At 48.4% G+C, this 17,816-nt stretch overlaps 1 protein-coding gene across 1 annotated transcript in view; it reads left to right on the forward strand.

Annotated features, from left to right (window-relative positions):
• The first annotated feature begins 798 nt into the window (after nt 1-798).
• Nucleotides 799-17,816, forward strand: part of LOC139345819 (chloride channel protein 1-like) — a 29,392-nt gene continuing 12,374 nt past the window's right edge. The window contains exons 1-15 of the mRNA XM_070984665.1: nt 799-849; nt 6,082-6,385; nt 6,477-6,608; nt 6,705-6,833; nt 7,268-7,401; nt 7,557-7,634; nt 7,781-7,859; nt 8,100-8,225; nt 8,742-8,826; nt 9,235-9,336; nt 9,668-9,752; nt 11,529-11,684; nt 15,655-15,724; nt 16,415-16,525; nt 17,547-17,760. Coding sequence (XP_070840766.1) covers nt 799-849; nt 6,082-6,385; nt 6,477-6,608; nt 6,705-6,833; nt 7,268-7,401; nt 7,557-7,634; nt 7,781-7,859; nt 8,100-8,225; nt 8,742-8,826; nt 9,235-9,336; nt 9,668-9,752; nt 11,529-11,684; nt 15,655-15,724; nt 16,415-16,525; nt 17,547-17,760 — 1,856 coding nt within the window. The remainder of the gene's footprint in view (nt 850-6,081; nt 6,386-6,476; nt 6,609-6,704; nt 6,834-7,267; nt 7,402-7,556; nt 7,635-7,780; nt 7,860-8,099; nt 8,226-8,741; nt 8,827-9,234; nt 9,337-9,667; nt 9,753-11,528; nt 11,685-15,654; nt 15,725-16,414; nt 16,526-17,546; nt 17,761-17,816) is intronic.

A 17,816-nucleotide genomic window follows, 5' to 3' on the forward strand; every position in this document is an offset into this window, starting at 1 on the left:
TCTACTTTCAGTATCATAGTCATGTGAAATAAGCTTAAAGGTGTTATTAATTCATGTTCTGCCTCGACAGCTGATGTTCAGTGTTGGTGGGAAAACAGTCACTTCAGGTGATTTAAGGCTTGAACCACAGAGGAAGCACATTTAAATGTAATTAAATATTCCTGAAACCAGTAATACCAGTAACCACTGAAAATCCAATGGGTGATGTGATGTAAGACGCTGTAGGGACACACACACACACACACACACACACACACATACACACACACACAGAGATCTAACTGCTGGATGAGCTGCTGCAACTTCACTTTTAAAAAGAGGGAAGTAAAATCCTTTTTTTTTTTTTCCCATATTCTGTGTTTTCTGTATTAATTTCTCTGAATTCAGTGATTTTCTGCAATATTCTGCGCTGTGCAGTTGATTCAGTTGTATTATTAATTTCCATCAGTGTTTCCCGCAAAGCACAGGACCCCGCTGTACGCTCTGAACCAACCACAGGCTTCTGTTTAGACGCTGAGCAGGAAGCGTTTGGTGCAGCACTTTGACATTTCTGGCATTTAGTCTTTGTAGTTAACTGCTGACTTCACCTCACGGGGGGGGGAGATAACCCCAGCTGAAGCTAGTTTACACCGTGTCTGAATATGTGTGTGTGGATCCATGCATGCGTATGTCTGTCCCTGTGTTGCAATGTAGCGTGTGTGTGTGTGCGTGAGCGTCCTGGCGTCCAGCGTGGTCCTGGTAATGCTGAGACAGACGGTGAGCGGGTGGGTTTATTTTTGGGTCAGTGACAGTGTGTCAATGGCCGCAGATGCGTCGGAAAGGAAGGCTCTGAGATACAAGCAAACCCTGGTCTGTGTCCTTCTCTCCTTCCTCCTGTTCTCTCTCTCTCTCTCTCCGTCGGTCCATCTGTCTTTCGGTGTCCGTTTGTCTGTCTCTACCTCGGCCTGTTATCACGGTTATTTCTCTCCGCTGCATTCCCGTAGCTGAGCCGCCGCTGTCATTCTGGCATGACGCACCTGTATTGGCAGTGCAAGCTGCATGTGCATGGATGGAGCCTGGCTAACTTATTGTGTGTGTGTGTGTGCATGTGAATGATCCACATACTCTGTGTGTGTGTGTGTGTGTGTGTGTGTGTGTGTGTGTGTGTGTGTGTGTGTGTGTGTGTGTGTGTGTGTGTGTGTGTGTGTGTGTGTGTGTGTGTGTGTGTGTGTGTGTGTGTGTGTGTGTGTGTGAGTTCAAGACATGGACAAGACTAATTAGCTGATGTATAACAACAGGGTCATGCGACAGGTGCTTAGACGCTGTGCACCTCCTTCACCCCTGATCTTGGCATGCACACACACTTGTGCACACACGCACGCACACACACACACACTTTATCGCTATCTTGCTATTTCCCTCTTAGCCCATGGGCCACCTGTTTTCTACCCTTTCTGCGCCTCATTTCTTAAGCCCTGAAGCCCTGATTGGTCTCAACGCATGTAGGAAGGACGTCTGTTATGTGTGTAAGACAGAATGTTTGCATGTTTTTATGTGTGAAAGTGTGTGCGTACCTTCCTCGTACATCTGTGTTCATCTACACAATGTGTGCATTTGTATTTGTGCAGGTGTGTGTTCATGCGTGCGTGCTGGTGGTCCGTCCATCTGTGCTCCAAAGACGGGAAATCTGATCGTGCATTTGCAGCGGCGCTAATCCTCGCCATTCGTGTAGTGACATGTATGTTTTTGGACAAGGCGGCGTGGAGGATATCTCAGAACATCTGGAGGATTTCATCACGGCTTTGGGATGTTTTGCTAAAGAGCCCGAAATGTTCTTGACATTGAGAGACCAGAAAAATAGACATAACGATAATGATATGTGTGTGTAATTCATATACAAAAGTGTCGCTCACCAACTTTAAGCAATATTAAAGGTGCGTTTGACAGTATAATCCTCAAGGACTAATCCATGCAGCTGCAGAGCCCCTGCGGTGTTGATTGGCTGGTATGTGAGCGCTGGTGATGGTGGTGACCTATAGAGTTTAATGGTTGTTGAAACCCTATGCCGGTGGGTAATCCAGGAAGTGTAAAGTCATCTAACCTGTGTCTGTGTGTGTGTGTGTGTGCGTGTGCGTGAATGCACTGCTTGAAGGCCATGTGGGACTCGGTAACCCTTATGTTTACGCTGTCACTCATGGGGCGGGGACTATAAACAAGCCTGTCTTGTCACTTTTTAAAAAAAATCTGAATTTGTGTGTCTCCACCTCTGTGCCGGTGTGTGTTTTCTAATAATCAATAATAATGATGATTATTGTCATGGTAATTACATCCCTGCTGCAAACGCAGGGCACGTTTGGGGGAGAGTTGGCAGCCATGTGGAGAATGTATGGAGTTAAACCCCTCTCTATTTTAGAAGACCTTCATATGCATTAGGTTTGACTTCAAATGACAGCTTATCACGGCATGCGCTCACATTCAGCGTGTAGCTCTGTGCGGAGGTATGTGGACATCACAGGACGGACAAAAGACATTCAGCGCAGTTCAAACACCATCACCGTATCAGCTGGTACAGAACTGTTGATGTGGTGTCAGTATGGCAGCAGAACAGGAGCTGGGTTTTCATCCAAATGTAGTGCAAAGTTTGGCTGGTGGCACGAAAAGGTTGTCACAAACAGCACAAACTGCAGACGGAGGGCAGGAAGTGATCTTCTATAACACACACACTCAAAATGCTTGTGCTCTGTTTACGTTTGTTCAAATGGATCAAACAAGGAGCTTTTATCAGTTACCAAAATTTGTTGTTCATAAGGGCGAAAAATGCAAGAAACTGACTGAAAACACCAGAAAAAAATGTCTTAGCTGTCTGCGGTCAGGAGGAGCCCGTTGGCTAACGGCTAATGGAGCAACATTAGCTATTGTTTTAAATCTGTGGTCATTCTAGTAGTAGTACTGCGTAGTGTATTTGTGTTTACTGTTTTGGTCTGTAGGTTGGGGCTGGGTACCAAAACTCAATACTTTTCCAGCAGCCGCCAAAAAAAAGAAGCCAATTTTAGATTATTTTACAAAGATTTAACATTTGAGGTGTTTGGCTTGGATTTCGTCCTTCTTGGGGTATTTCCTGTCCCCTCTACGTTTGATGCCTCCGTGTAAAGTAAATCAGAAACTATAACTGTGAACTTCAGGTACGCTCAGCTGGAATACTGGAGTAGTTTTATCTGTTTATACTTCCTCCTTGAAGTCCTTGAGAGACAACTGGAAGGACGGAGAGAGAGAAAGAGAGGGACACGGGAGAAACCGAGGAATATGATAAGGCATTGAAAGGTACTCTGATGGCGAGAGAGAGGAAGAGAGGTGTGGGAAGTGTAATGAGGAATATTGGATCACACCGGCACTAAATTTAGCTCAGAGTAGTGTTTCACTGGCAGAGGGGCGGGGGAGGAAGGAGAGTAGGGGGCAACGGAGGAAGGAGGTAAAGAAGTACAAGTGATTAGTGCAGAGTAGAGTTTCACTGGTCAAAACAGGAAGGAGAGGTGGAACGAGGTAATGGAGGGAGAGTGCGGGAAGGATGGATTTCTGACAACGTAACGTACTCTGGAGGCCGTGTTGGAGGCCTCCTGTCCTCGGCTGTATGGTGACGAGCAGCCGACTGCGTTTCCAAACGTACAGCTGGACCGTCTCAGCCGAGTCCAGCAGAGATGTTTCATTTCAGTGGTTTGGATGTTGTAAACCAGCAGGTTTCACCTCAGCTGATGTTTCTATAGACTGCATGAGGCACATTTGACATCATTTCATTTGGTTAATGTGGGTTAAACTATATATATTTAATCATCGTGCTTGTTCTCAAAGTTAATAACAATCATTGCTTTGGTGTGATCCAAAGTGCTGCTTGTGTTCTGCAGCTTTATAATTAGCTGATGCAGCCTATTGGCTAGTTAGCTGCTTAACAAAGCCGAATTTAGTCTTCACCGCTGTGTCATGGCTGAATTCAGGCTGAAGCTAGCCAGCTGCCCCAAGTTACAGCTGCTTCCCACCACATTACAAAGGATGGGCTGACACTGTCCAGATTACAGACTGTTTGGTGGATCGATAGCTAAAATACGGCCGGGTTAGTCCATGCAGTGGAGATGTTGACAGTCACTACTATTACCTGTTGTACATAATGTGTCACAAGCACACGCATGCAGATATGGAGGGGTGAGACAGGGAGGGAGGGGCCGCTTAACAGAGCACAGCAGGTGGATGTGAGTGAAAACACAGCATACAGTAGGTGATGAGACCAGTACGACGTTATGACACGGCGCATTAAATGAGCTCTCCTGAAATGGCTCGTCAGTCCACACAGACCACAACAGTTTACGAGGCGCAACACAGCAGCAGCCAATCAGATGTGCTTACGTGAGTGACCTTATGTGAGGAAAGTGTTGGCTTGATAACGGTTAAGTTAACCACGATTTCTTTCCCAGATTTGAAATTTCTTCTCTCATGAAACGCTTGCGGTCTCGCTCGGCTTTGTGCGTGCAGACGCCTGCCAGGTCGAGTCATCTGTGGGCCGTCTGTTGTTTGAGTCTGTGCTGTGTGTCGGCATTCAGTTACAGCACATTGTGTGTTTTGCTGCTCAGGTTTCACAGCGCATTGACGGACATCTCTGCTCACACAGCACCACCAGAAGCTTACGTGTGTGTGTGTGTGTGTGTGTGTGTGTGTGTGTGTGTGTGTGTGTGTGTGTGTGTGTGTGTGTGTGTGTGTGTGTGTGTGTGTGTGTGTGTGTGCGCACGCGAGTCTGAATCTACCGATCCATCAGTCTGTCTGTCCGTGAAGCTGCTGAAAGGTTACAGCACGGACGTCACAGCAGTTGGATGAGCCTGATCGAATATTTGTGGTTGAGACTGATTATCGTTCCGAGTCGTGGAAATGAGGAAGAGTAGCTGGGACACAATAACCACCTGTATGCTCTTTATTTGTGTTTGTGGTCGTAAAATTCATTTCAGACATTTCACCATAAACGTCCTCTTGAACTCAACGATGGACTGACTCCAGTTTGGTGGTCAAAGGTCACTGTGACCTGGCTGAAATATGACAAAAATTCACACAAATGTCTAATGAGTGATGACATTTTACATCCAAAAGGTCAAAGGTCAACTTCAGGTGATTGTGACCATAGTTCATATTTGGTCAGATCCTGAGTTGGTGGCTCTAATCTTTGGCGTCCACCTTAAAAACCGAACCGTATGAGCCGTCCACGTTTAAGAATCTGTAGCTTTTCTGCAGCGGCGTCCATATTTGAAGCATTGTCGTCCACCACAAGCTGATTGGTTGTGCCGATACTGATCTTCAGGTGATTGTTGTTGCACCGTGTGGTGAAGCTCTCTGTCAGTCCTCTGTCCTCCTCTGGAGAAATAGTCTCTAAGTGAGGACAAGGAATTGACAGCAGTAAAAAGGCGTGGACGCATGTTGGCGGCTGCCTCTTTGTCCTTTCCTTTATTAAAGTCGTGCTCAGCAGCTCCCAGTCAAAGAGCGAACATGACGCCGTCGCCTGCAAGCATCTATCACCTGGAACATTTAAGAGCACTTGTTTACCTTTTTCTTCCTGTTTGATTGGATAAGATGAGAGACATTTGTGATGTCAAAACACAGAAAGGGGTTAAAGACGCGTCTTTATTCAGGATGTGGAGGAGAAGAAGAGCGTGCATATGCACGGAGACGTATGTGACATGTCGCGTTTGCTGTAAAGGAAGAGACGAATGCAAGAGGGCATCTCCTACTGAAACAGACGTTTGTGCTGGTGAGAGACAGATGAGAATTAATGTCTTCCCCAGATGTCTCAGGCAGTTTTCATGGAGTCCGTCCAGCGGTGATAAATCTAGAGGCAGAGCCCATGTTTCCGCTTCCATTGGAGCTGTTTGGGTCAACACGTGGTCCCGTCTATTTTTAAAATGGACTCTTTCTGCTCGGCTGCCAAAGGGAGAGTACCATCGCCCTCCACGCTCTCGCTCGCTCAGGGACTACCTGTGCACGGCTATGTCCAATGAATGGACGCCAGGTATTCGTAGCACGTCGTCTGTACTAAGTGATTAATGGATGGCTTTACTGATTGATTGACAGCTGTATGGGGAGTACCAAGAGCACCAAGGAGGCTCTGGTAGACGGGAGGCCACACGCCTGCTGACAGAGAGACAGATCAAGAAACATGGCAACCATCCCCGCAGCCACGGGAGGACACGACACGGCCGCCGCAGCCATGGTCAAAATGGATACCACGGTCGACACGGACATCAGCACGGCTATCACAGCAGGCAGAGGAACAGGCATCAGTCCAACATGGAGGCAGAGGCCGACGATGGGCCGCCAGCTGAGCCCGACCTCATGTCCTCCATGAAGAAGAAACGCTCGTACTCCAAGTGCAGAGGTGAGCGACCTGAGGAAACAGGAAGTGGTGAATAAACAGATGGATGCTCCTTTTTTTTTTTTTGAGTGTTTGTGATGTTTGCTGTGGCCAGACTGCATAGCACGGGTCCAGAGATTCCTCGTGACCCGGCTGGGAGAAGACTGGATCTTCCTGGTTCTGCTGGGCATCACCATGGCTCTGGTCAGCTGGACGATGGACTATGCCAGCGCCAAGAGCCTGCAGGGTAAGACCACAGAACCCACAATGCATAGCAGAAGCCACTGAAGTGAATCCATCATTGTTTTTCTCCCGTCTCTTTCTCCGTCCCTCCCTCCTTCAGCCTATAAATGGATTTACGGGGAGCTGAGGGGGAACATCCCCCTGCAGTTCCTGGCCTGGGTGTCGTATCCCCTGATCTTCATCCTCTTCTCCTCCCTCTTCTGTCACCTGGTCTCTCCTCAAGCTATCGGTCTGTACCCCCTTTTCTCCTCACGCCACTGTTTTCATGCTTCTCTGTGCTCAACTGTTTTACTTGTGCTGAAATTGTGTGGCCTGGTCACTCTCTCAGGAAGTCAATTTGACAGTTTTCACTCCGAGCATCAAAACACCAAATAACACAGTTTATTGATGATGTTCATCTTTATGAATCAGTGAAATCAGATGCCGTAACATTTGATTTGTGTGAAAACCTGCAGTCGAAACCCTCCAGGGTGGATGATTATCTACCTCAGCTTCAACTTTGTTCAGGTTATTTCCTACCTTTTTCACTTCAGCACTGTCTCGAGCAGAAGAAGTATAATCAAACCAGGGCGGTGCAGCTTACAGACTTACGCTTTAAACATTTCTCGCCACCGTTCGACTGTACTGCTCCACACCGGTGTGAACTCTGTCGCTGTGTCTCAGGTTCTGGTATCCCTGAGTTGAAGACCATCCTGAGAGGTGTGGTGCTGAAGGAGTATTTAACCCTCAAGGCCTTTGTTGCTAAAGTCATCGGTCTGACTGCCGCCCTGGGCAGCGGGATGCCTGTAGGCAAAGAGGTGGGTGAGCTCAGTCCGTGTCTGTACTCAGATTAATGAATCAGCCTCGGCCTATACTTAGTCTGACTGCAGGCTGGTTTTGGGTCTTGGACTGTGCGTCCTGCTTATTAACATGATCATATTTCATTCTCCTGTTGTCTGTCTCCTCCGCTCAGGGCCCGTTTGTCCACATTGCCAGTATCTGTGCTGCAGTTCTCAGCAGGTTCATGTCCTTCTTCTCAGGAGTTTATCAGGTAAATTGATGTCAGGAAATATTTTCATTTACATTCATCTTTTACGTGTGATTAAACAATGCGTGCTGCATGAGATCCTCCTCGTCTATATGTTGTTTTTCTATGCTGTCAATCCCGTCTCCTCTTCCTCCTCTCTGCATCAGTAGAACCCATACTGTTACACAGACATCCTGACAGTGGGCTGTGCTGTGGGGGTGGGCTGCTGCTTCGGTACTCCACTTGGAGGTACACCGCCTTTTCCTCTCATCTCCTGCCATATCTCTGCATTAGATATTTGTGTATTTCACCAGTCACAATCACGCCTTCACCTTTAGGACAATCCCACTCATTTGACATCAGTGCACACAGGAAGCTGAAGCCGGGGAGAGCGTTTCCCAGGAAGCGTCGGCTTGTTTGCACGTCCCTTTCTGCGTTGGTTTCCGTTACTGTTCGTCTGCTTCATGCGTCCGTGTCCTTCTCCACCAGGTGTGCTCTTCAGCATCGAGGTGACGTCCACATACTTTGCCGTGAGAAACTACTGGAGAGGATACTTTGCTGCGACCTTTAGCGCCTTCATATTCAGAGTGCTGTCTGTGTTCAACAAAGACGCAGGTATTCATCTGCATATGGACATTCACAGTATGAGTACTGCATTTGTGTGTGAGACACAGGACAATATTACGTCCCTTTCTCTTTATTAAACGTGCACTAGAGGGCGCCCTCGCCTCAGTCACCCTCACCAGGCAAACTGTCAGGTCTCTTCAGCGGCACTGACTCAGTGTATGAACTGTGGCCACATCGTGCATCTTCCACTGGGTGGTGTCCTCCTCCAGCATGTCGCAGCAGGTTATTTTAATGCCTGGCTCAGGTTACTGAGGTTTCTCAGAAGAATATTAAATTGTTTCCAGACAGACCGAGACATGTCTGCTCATTTCACCGGGACGACGTTCTCCCATTGCTTTACAATACAAGGAAGACAGTACTGCAAAACACAGATGATATACCTTTTATTTACCTCGCTGTAGAAACTCTGCAGCAGCTGCTGCTGCAATGAAAGTCTTGTTCTTGTATCTATCACTGAAAGCGGTTTAATGAATTCCACCTCTTCACGTTTCCTTCATCTTCCAGTGACCATCACAGCTCTGTTCAGGACGAACTTTCGCATGGATTTCCCTTTTGACCTGCAGGAGCTGCCAGCGTTCGCCATCATCGGGTGAGCGGCTGGAGATGAAGACACACATGGCTGCATGTTGGTGTGCTTGTGTGGGCTCCGTGTGTGTCCAGGACAAGATGGAAAAATGTTAATGAGTCAAACTTTATGTAAAATCTAACATTTAAACACTGAGAATCCAATTATCAGCTGATCATTGACCTCAGGGGCAGAGAGAGGGACGTAGAGCACCGTCATGGCCACCGTCATGGCGTGGCGCGGTTTGCCCCGGCCTCATGTCTGGTAGATGTCGTGGTAGACGATGTGGAGATGTTTGTGTGTTTTCTATCTGCCATATTAACATACATGGAGAACTGTACATGCTTACTGTACAGGTGCGTGCATGATGGTGAGATTGTGTCTTAACTGGGCTCATATGACGTTTGTTTGTCTGTTTGTCTGTCTGTGTAGGATCTCCTGTGGGTTCCTGGGGGCGTTCTTCGTCTATCTCAACAGGCAGGTGGTGCTGTTCATGAGGCGACACAACGCCATGACCAGCTTCCTGACCAAATAGTGAGTCTCGGCGTGTCGGTGGGGTTGATGTTTTGAATATCTGCTGCGATTTTTCAAGCTTAAGAGCAGAATCACAGGAGCAGAAGAAGTGATGCTTTATTCCCTGGAGAGGTGACGGGGACTGCTGGGGGGAGATGTGGGGGTTTGCTATACTGTCCCTGCTGTACCTTTAATTTGAAGTATTGACCTGTGTGTCACAGCTTGTAGTTTTACTGTGTTTACAGCTTTAATCTGATCCTTGTGCTTTGGGTGTTTTCTTTAGTTTTTGCTCATTAGAAGTAATCACTAATGTTTGTTTCATGAATTAAGCTTTTCCCTGTTTCCCCTGCAGCCGGCTGATCTTTCCTGCCGTGGTAACGCTGGTCATCGCCACCTTAACGTTCCCTCCCGGGTTTGGACAGTTCATGGCAGGAGAGGTCAGAGTTCATACCTTGTTTTCCTTCCTGCCTCTCATGTAAACAAAGCAGAATCTGGGGAACGTGAATCTGTTTGTACCAGCGTGCAAAGCGGACAGATGCAGGGCAGTAAAGTCCACCTCAGCAGTGACTCATTTACATGTTTTAAAGCACCACAACACGCGTGTTTACGCTGCTTCAGAACAACACCGACATGTTGTGGCCATGATGTGTCGTAACCAGGAAACAAAATCCAAAGAGCTCTCAACTGCCAATCAGGAGGTACGTGGTTTGATCCCTGGCCTCCATGTGCTGAAGTATCCTTGGGGAAGATACTGAACCCCTGAACTGCCCCCGATGCTGCGCCATCGGTGTGTGAATTCATATGTAGTTGCTTTGGATAAAAGCGATGTTGTTGTTTAAAGCGCTCAGTTTGCTCAAAGCTGCATCTTCTTCATGTTTTAAACAATTGGGATTAGCATGTAGGATAGGAGCTGTAGGCTCCGTTGCTTCAGCGTGAAGCAAATAAAAATCTAAACTTGAATATTCTGCACGCCATCAGCGACTTCACGAGCGTCTGCGGCCTCACTGTGATGTCAGCCTTCATCCATGAATGGAAGCTACGTCGTAGCCTCGCAGCCCTCTGTGCTGCACGCTCAAAGGGCGTCAGACGGCTACATATCAGCAGCTCACCGCCCGAGCTGAGAGCTGATCATGTGTTTCACAGGTGCTCAGAATAGAACGCTTAGTGTGAACCAGGTGTGTGTGTTACATGCTGTTTTAAATGTGTGCATATGTCAGCGGGCAACACCTTAGCATGTTTTTTTGTTCGTGCCGTCGGTGCGTGTCTTTCACACCCTCGTCGTACAAATGTCTCATACTTTTCTAACAAAGTTGCAGTGTCGTGTAGCGCTTCTGACTTGATAGCGCGGCGCCGGGTGACAGACGCAGCAGCGCAGCGAGGGGAGATTAAACGCTGCCCGGGTCATGAACCAGACGTGAACCCGCGGCTTCAGAGAGGTACAGGAAAGCCTGATATTACCCGGCGCTGCGTCGAGGCCAACAGCAGCCTCTCGACGCTTCCGCTCACACCCAGTGAGGACTTTCAGGGCTTCGACTCAACCCGAGGAAGCACAAAAGTAGAAAAATCGAAGTGACGGTGGTGTTGTTCCCCCCGCGGCGGCGTCATTCAGAGACGGGAGGCGCTGCGCTTTGTGCCTGCGAGCGCGTTCAGAGGCATCTATGCAAATGTGGAGCAAAATGGTTGAAGTGAATTAGTCATTCATGAGTCATCATAAGAGAGTGAGTCATTGGACACGGCCACCCGTCCCCGTCTGCTTCCAGCACTCTGGATGACTTCCTGTTTGTTTGTCCCTCTTGACTTTCTTCCTCCCTGCACTTTTTTTTTTTGTCTCTTCCTTTTCTGTCTTTACTCTTTCCTTTCTCTTTCATCCGTTTCCTCTCTGTCACTAAAATTCATCCCTTTCTGTTTGGCCTCTTCTCCCCTCTCTTCATCGCCCTGCTCTTCCTCTCACATCCCTCCCTGTCCTCTTCCTCTTCCTCCACTCAGTTTCTCTTTCTCTCTCCATCCTTCTTTCTTATCCCCTTGTCTCCAGTTTCCTTTACACACCCCATCTTTCTCCTCTTCACCTCCTCTTCTCCTCTCTCCCTCTTTGCTGCTTCTCATGCCATTCTTTTTTTCCCTCTCTCTTCATTTGCTTCCTCTCTGTCCTCCACCCTCCTTCCTCTCTGCCCTCCACCCTCCTTCCTCTCCAACTCCCTCCTCTTCCTCTCCAGCTGATGCCCAGGGAGTGCATCAACTCCCTGTTCGACAACTTCACATGGACAAAGATTTCAGGATCTCCTCCTCCGGTCGGCCTCGGTCGCTCCGCCGCCTGGCTGCACCCGGACGTCAGTGTCTTCCTCATCCTGCTGCTCTTCTTCCTCATGAAGGTCTGTGGCTGCTGGGAAATGTGTGTGTGTGTTCACTGGATTGAATCAGTGTTTGTGTGCAGGTCAAGTGTGTGTCATCGTTTCTGTGTGTGTTTGTGTAAGTGTTGAGATTCTGTATGTGTGTGGGTGCAAGTGTGTGGCTGTGTGTGTGTGTGTGTGCGTGTGTGTGTTTGTGTGTGCGTGTGTGTGTCTGGCTCCACCTGACGTCAGCATTTTCGTCATCCTCCTCCTCTTCTTCATTAGGGACATTTGTTGCAGGTCACTCATGTTGTGTGTTGGTGACGGGGACATCTGTGTGTGTGTGTGTGTGTGTGTGTGTGTGTGTGTGTGTGTGTGTGTGTGTGTGTCTTTGTCTTCCTTTTCTTCCTGTCCAAGGTCAACAGTGTTGGCAGGCTGCCAGCAGCTCTAGCAGTCTTATGTTTTCTTGAAAGCAGCAATGCACACACACACACACACACACACACACACACACACACACACACACACACACACACACACACACACACACACATTGGAGAGTTACAGTCTTTGCTATCACAGTCCTTACTAGCATCGACACACACAGTCTGGTCTAGGTGCTGGGCTGGTGGTGAAAACGTCCCACGTCGTGCCTGCAGGTGGACAAACGATCACTGAGAACGACCCGAACAAGCTTTGACGACTAAATCGCAGTAAAAAGCCATAAAAAACAATTAGTCTCTGCACGTTCAGGTTCATGAATCGGTTTACAGGTGATGAGTGCAGGTTTGCACGCAGCTGTCTGGTGGGAGTCAAAGGTCTCATGCAGGCAGCGTGTGGTCACGTCCATTTTTAAGACGTCTCTGAGGGGCGGTGACTGTACATGTCCACGCAGATCAATGAGTGCCTCCATTAACATCCAGACAATCTCAGAGAGGAGGATTTCATCGGAAAGGAGCTGAGAGCAGTTACACCTGATCAGACCCAGGGAGGGAGAGAGGGAGAGGGAGAGGGAGGGAGAGAGGGAGAGGGAGAGGGAGAGGGAGAGGGAGGGAGAGAGGGAGAGGGAGAGGGAGAGAGAGAGAGAGAGAGAACTAATACTGGCAGCAACATGATTAACAATTAATGAGGAGCCTCGTTCAAAAAGAAGTAGAAACATATAATTCTCCCAGATGTCCACGTGCCTCAAACTGTATTTTTCACCTGTGATGATGATGATGGCACGCTCGCTCTGGTCCTCGCAGGTGTCAGACGTATCGACAGACACAAGAGTCTCGGGGGAAAGTGGACCTGTGAAGACCGTTTCACAGTCCCGCTCAGCAGATCTAACCGTGCAGAATAACAGGACAGTAAAGACTGAGGTTGTTCCAAAACCAACAGGTTGATCCTTTTTCTTTATTAGTACAAGTACTGCTTAATGTGCTTGAGTACTTCATACTGCTGCACTGACCCACTGGGAAATAACCACCGAACAACAGCCATCAGTCTGACGTCTCAGACAAGTCAAAGCCGTTCTGAAGACACAGCATCGTCCTCCTCGTGTGCTTTCCGCTCTTCTGTCAATCCGCCCTCCCCCAGTCTTGTTCTTTATTTAGAAATGGTGTGACCAGACCTTCCAGTTCAAGTGTTTCATAAATGAAAAACACAGACAGACAATGTCTGGTCTCTAAATACTCGCTTCCAGCCCGCCCACAGTCTGTTGGCTGCCACAGAAACCAGTGCCGAGTCGTTTCCGCCTCCAGTCTGCTGAAAATCTGCAGCTTCCCGAGAGCTCGAGCAGGGAAGTGAGAAACTGTTCAGCAGATTACTTTCTTAGTAAATACAAAAGCTGGCCTGTGTTTGCTTTGCAGTCTCTCTCAGTATCCACATCCACGTCGTGCCGTCCAGCATCGCCAGGTCTCCGGCCAGTTACACCACTCAGAGGCTGGGATTTAACCATTCTTTAGCACCGTGTAGTTTCCTGAGATTACAGTCTGAGACAAGCCGCTCTCGTGTCCAAACACATCTTTCACAGTTTCATTTGTGTGTTCTGTTTGTGGTCAAATTAGACAGAAATGCCACAGAAATAATTTTAGAAACAGAGTCGCTCAGCGTCTCACACTGTACTGGTTTAGTCCCAGTTAAACAGAGTGAGTGACTGTAGTGAAACTGAAACATTCAGCCAGATGTGAGAGCTCTTCTCACATGCACACACACACACACGCACACACGCATACACACACACACACCCCCGAACCACTACTTGCTTACCCCTAACCTGAACCTTAACCACTGACATAAAAATTTGTCTTATTTGTCTTAAACAACCACGGGTCGCTGATTCTGGTTCTGTGTTGATCAGATTTTAAAGAAAACCTAAAAGCATCTTGTTTATTAAGGTTCAGGCCCTGAAGGAGCAGAACCACATTAAATTTGTGCTGATTTATTATTAATTTCGTTATTATTTTTCTGCTGCAATGGCTCAAATTACTGCAAGCTAATGAGCTAAAATCATGAAAGTCGGCCGTATTGATCGGTGCAGGTGCTGGTAGTCCATCACATGTTTGCTCATAAGTCAAGATGCCTTCCTGACTGAACTCACCGGCGACGTCCCGCCTCCCCTGAACACACACACACCGAGTTTCATTCAAATCTGATGAAGGAGGGACAAAACTTAGAGTCGATGTGCTGCAGGCCTTGTGATGATGGAACGAGAGTGATTGGTTTCACACCTTTAAGCAGAATTAGCCGACTCCGCTCACCTTCATGGAGCCTCAGAGTTTTTCACTTCTACCTCTGTCTTCATCTCACATAAACACGCAGCCGTATTTGCATTTTCACTCTCAATGGCGGAGTTGAACTTGCGTGTCAGGCTTTCTGCTCCCGTCTGCCTCAGCGCTCATGACACTGATGAAAGTGTGCCGAACGCTTGCGTGTGCCCGTTTCAGCGCGCTGAGTTTCTGCATGATTGTGTTTGACTGTCAGGATTGAAGAGTGTGAGCGCCGTCCTCTCTGTCACAGGGTAGCAGCCACCCTGCGAGAGACGTGCTAATGAGTTTTTATCTCGTACCGCAGTAATTAAGTTCTCAAACGATGAAGACAAACGATGCGTACAATAGTTATCTGTTGAAAAGTAGTGTTTCCTGCCAATCCCTTCGAATCACAAGGAGAGAGCTCGGCATGGCGCCTGTGAGGGGACGCTGGTGAAGCTCTCACACACACACACACACACACACACACACACACACACACACACACACACACACACACACACACACACTGGATGTTTGTGCAAAGGTGATTATTATCTCTGATGAGTTCTCTGCAGCCGAGAACAAAACGTGCTTTTCGTTGTTTCGAAGTTACATCCTGATGAATGCAGAAATGTTTTGGTGTGAGTGACATGTGATGGACGAGGTTAGCTTTAATGTAGCCGGCAGAGGAGTCTGCACCTCTGAGCTTCTCACCAGCTCAGACTGGGACTGCCACGTATTCGCCTGGGAGCCAACCAGTGCAGCGACACGCGCGCTGCAGCTGCACTGAAGCAGCTGTTGATTAAGTGCCTTGCTCAAGGACACCCAAGGGTGATTGGGTCCCCTCCTCCACCACATACACACGCTTGTGTAACTCGTCAAGCTGCGACCAAATAGGATTTTTTCTCCCAATCAAATGCAAAAATCAGAGAGTACGAGAGCTCGAAGGGCGCAGCGGCGTTACGTCACTGCTGTTAGTAGGGATTAGTATTAGGTGCATAACCTGATCCAACAGAGGAGAAAAGCAGCTGCTGACCTCCTGGAGGAGAAGGTGGAGTCGACTCATTGTTCAGCTCGTCAAACTGGGACACAAACTTCCAACACAAGACAGGAAGTTTTGTCCAACAACGGCTGTAAGCAGTGATCAGAAACTCCTCTTCTGACTCGAACCATGACATGACTCGACGGTGTTTGCCGGCCTTGGTTTGGTGGTTTCTAACATCGATCAGTTCAGACTCAGTTCTGAGTCTGACTGGCGTCTCCCCTTCCTTGTCTTGCAGTTCTGGATGTCTGCAGTGGCCACCACCATGCCCATCCCATCCGGGGCCTTCATGCCTGTCTTCATTCTGGGTGAGCAAAGCGCCTTTATACTGGAATTTGTTTGCTCAGCAGCTGAAATCTGGAAACGTGCTGCAGAGTAACTGCTGCGAAACTCCGGTTAGAAAACATCGTTTTCACCCTTGTTTAATTAGTAACATCTGAACAAGCTGATTTCGTTCCCGAGGTCCATGTTTCATTAACTTTCCTGTGAGATTAGTTTTTATTATTCACGTCAGCGTTTGAGGAATCAGTGTCTGCAGTAGTTTGGAGTTCATCTGTTGTTTTTCGGAGCGTGACCTTTAGCGGCGCTTCACTTTAAAATATTCATCATCACCAGCTGTAAACAACTGCAAAATAAACTCAGTGCCTTTTGCACAGTCATGCAGAGCAGGTGCACAAAGCAGCAGGTTTGCAAACTTTTCAAATGAGGCCATTTGTGTCGATAGAAAGCGTGGCAGTGACTGTTACAGGCGTTCCTCTCTGACTTGATTTAATCCGGTCGGGAGTGATTTCTTTCATCAGCCTTTGCACCATCTGCTGTCACTGGAAACACTGATGACTTCAGTTCTGTTTGCTCTGCTGATAAACACCAAAAAATGATGATCATGATGTTTCTGTTTGTCTACGGATGTCTCAGACTTAATGTCAGAGACCTTGATCTTGTATTCAGGTCTTTTATTTTGAAAGCGCATTTAGCTGAACCTTCCCCCCCTCCTGTAGGAGCTGCGTTCGGCAGGCTGGTCGGGGAGATCATGGCCACCCTGTTTCCTCATGGGATCGTGTTTGACGGCATCCTCTACCGCATCATCCCTGGAGGGTACGCAGTCATTGGTTAGTCTCCCTCTCCTCCTCTGAGCGAACCCCCCCCCCCGGTCTGTCAGTACATCTGCACCTTTTCCTCACTTTCCTCCAGTCGTGATGAAGATTCAGGGACAAAATCTGTTACCACAGAATCTAATGTAACCAAGGCACACCCACCCCCCCTCTGCCACCTCCCTGTCCTCCCCCCTCCTCCTTAACTGTCAGCCTCCTGCACCCTCAGCTTGTCAGCGGTGGTCAAGATGTCCGCTTCCTTCTCTCCTGTCACTTCTCTCATCTTCTTCCTCCTCCAGCTTCTCCTCCTCCTCTCCTGTCAACTGCTGTGGCCCTCCAGTTGTCACTTGTTGTCAAGTTGTCCTCCCCACCTTATCTTCCTCTCCCTCCCCCTCCCTGTCAGCCTCTCCCTCATCCTCCTCTTCCTCCTTTCCATCAGAGCATGTGGCCACTTTGCTGTGACAGTGAAATGTCACTGTGGCTTCCCTCTGCCGTCCTCACCTCAGCCGCTGACCCAGAAACGTGGCTTCCCTTCAACCCCTCTCCTGTTGAGCCCGTCTCTCCTCTCTGTCCCTTGATCCCTTCTCCATGTTTCCTCTGTCCTTTGTTTCATCCCTTTTATCCTTCTCTCTGTAATCCGTCTCTCTCTTCAGTCTTTGCTCCTCGTTCCCTCATCCATTCTCCTCTTCCTCGTCTCACTCTTTTCATGTTTGATCGTCCTTTTCCTTTCTGATGCAGCTCTTCTGTCCCTTCTTCGTTTCACCTGCCCACATAATCTTCCTCTTTTCTTCCTCTTCTTCCTCTCCTCTTCTTTCTCATGTTTTACTCTGTCCATTCTTTGTCTTTTCTGTAAAAATCTCCATCCCTCCGTCCTAAACTTCTCGTCTTCCTCTCCTTTGTGTCCCTGCCACCTGCCGTTTCTTCACATCTTGTTCATCCTCGTGTTTCTTCTTCTGTCTTTCTTCTTTAACCTCCATCCTTCCCTCCTCCTCCTCTCCCCCCTCCTCTTCCTCATCGTCTCGTCCCATGTCTCCGACAGGAGCGGCAGCTTTGACCGGAGCTGTGACTCACACCGTCTCCACGGCGGTTATCTGCTTCGAGCTGACGGGCCAGATCTCCCACATCCTGCCCATGATGGTGGCGGTGATCCTGGCCAACATGGTGGCCCAGGGCCTGCAGCCCTCCCTGTACGACTCCATCATCCAGGTGAAGAAGCTGCCGTACCTGCCGGAGCTCGGCTTTGGACACATGAGGTTCGTTTCCTGAAAATCCTCCATTGCTGCTGAGCTGCTGAATGGTCAGCTGCAGC

The sequence above is a fragment of the Chaetodon trifascialis genome, chromosome 17 (genome assembly GCF_039877785.1).
Source record: "Chaetodon trifascialis isolate fChaTrf1 chromosome 17, fChaTrf1.hap1, whole genome shotgun sequence".
NCBI classification, from domain to species: Eukaryota; Metazoa; Chordata; class Actinopteri; order Chaetodontiformes; family Chaetodontidae; genus Chaetodon; species Chaetodon trifascialis.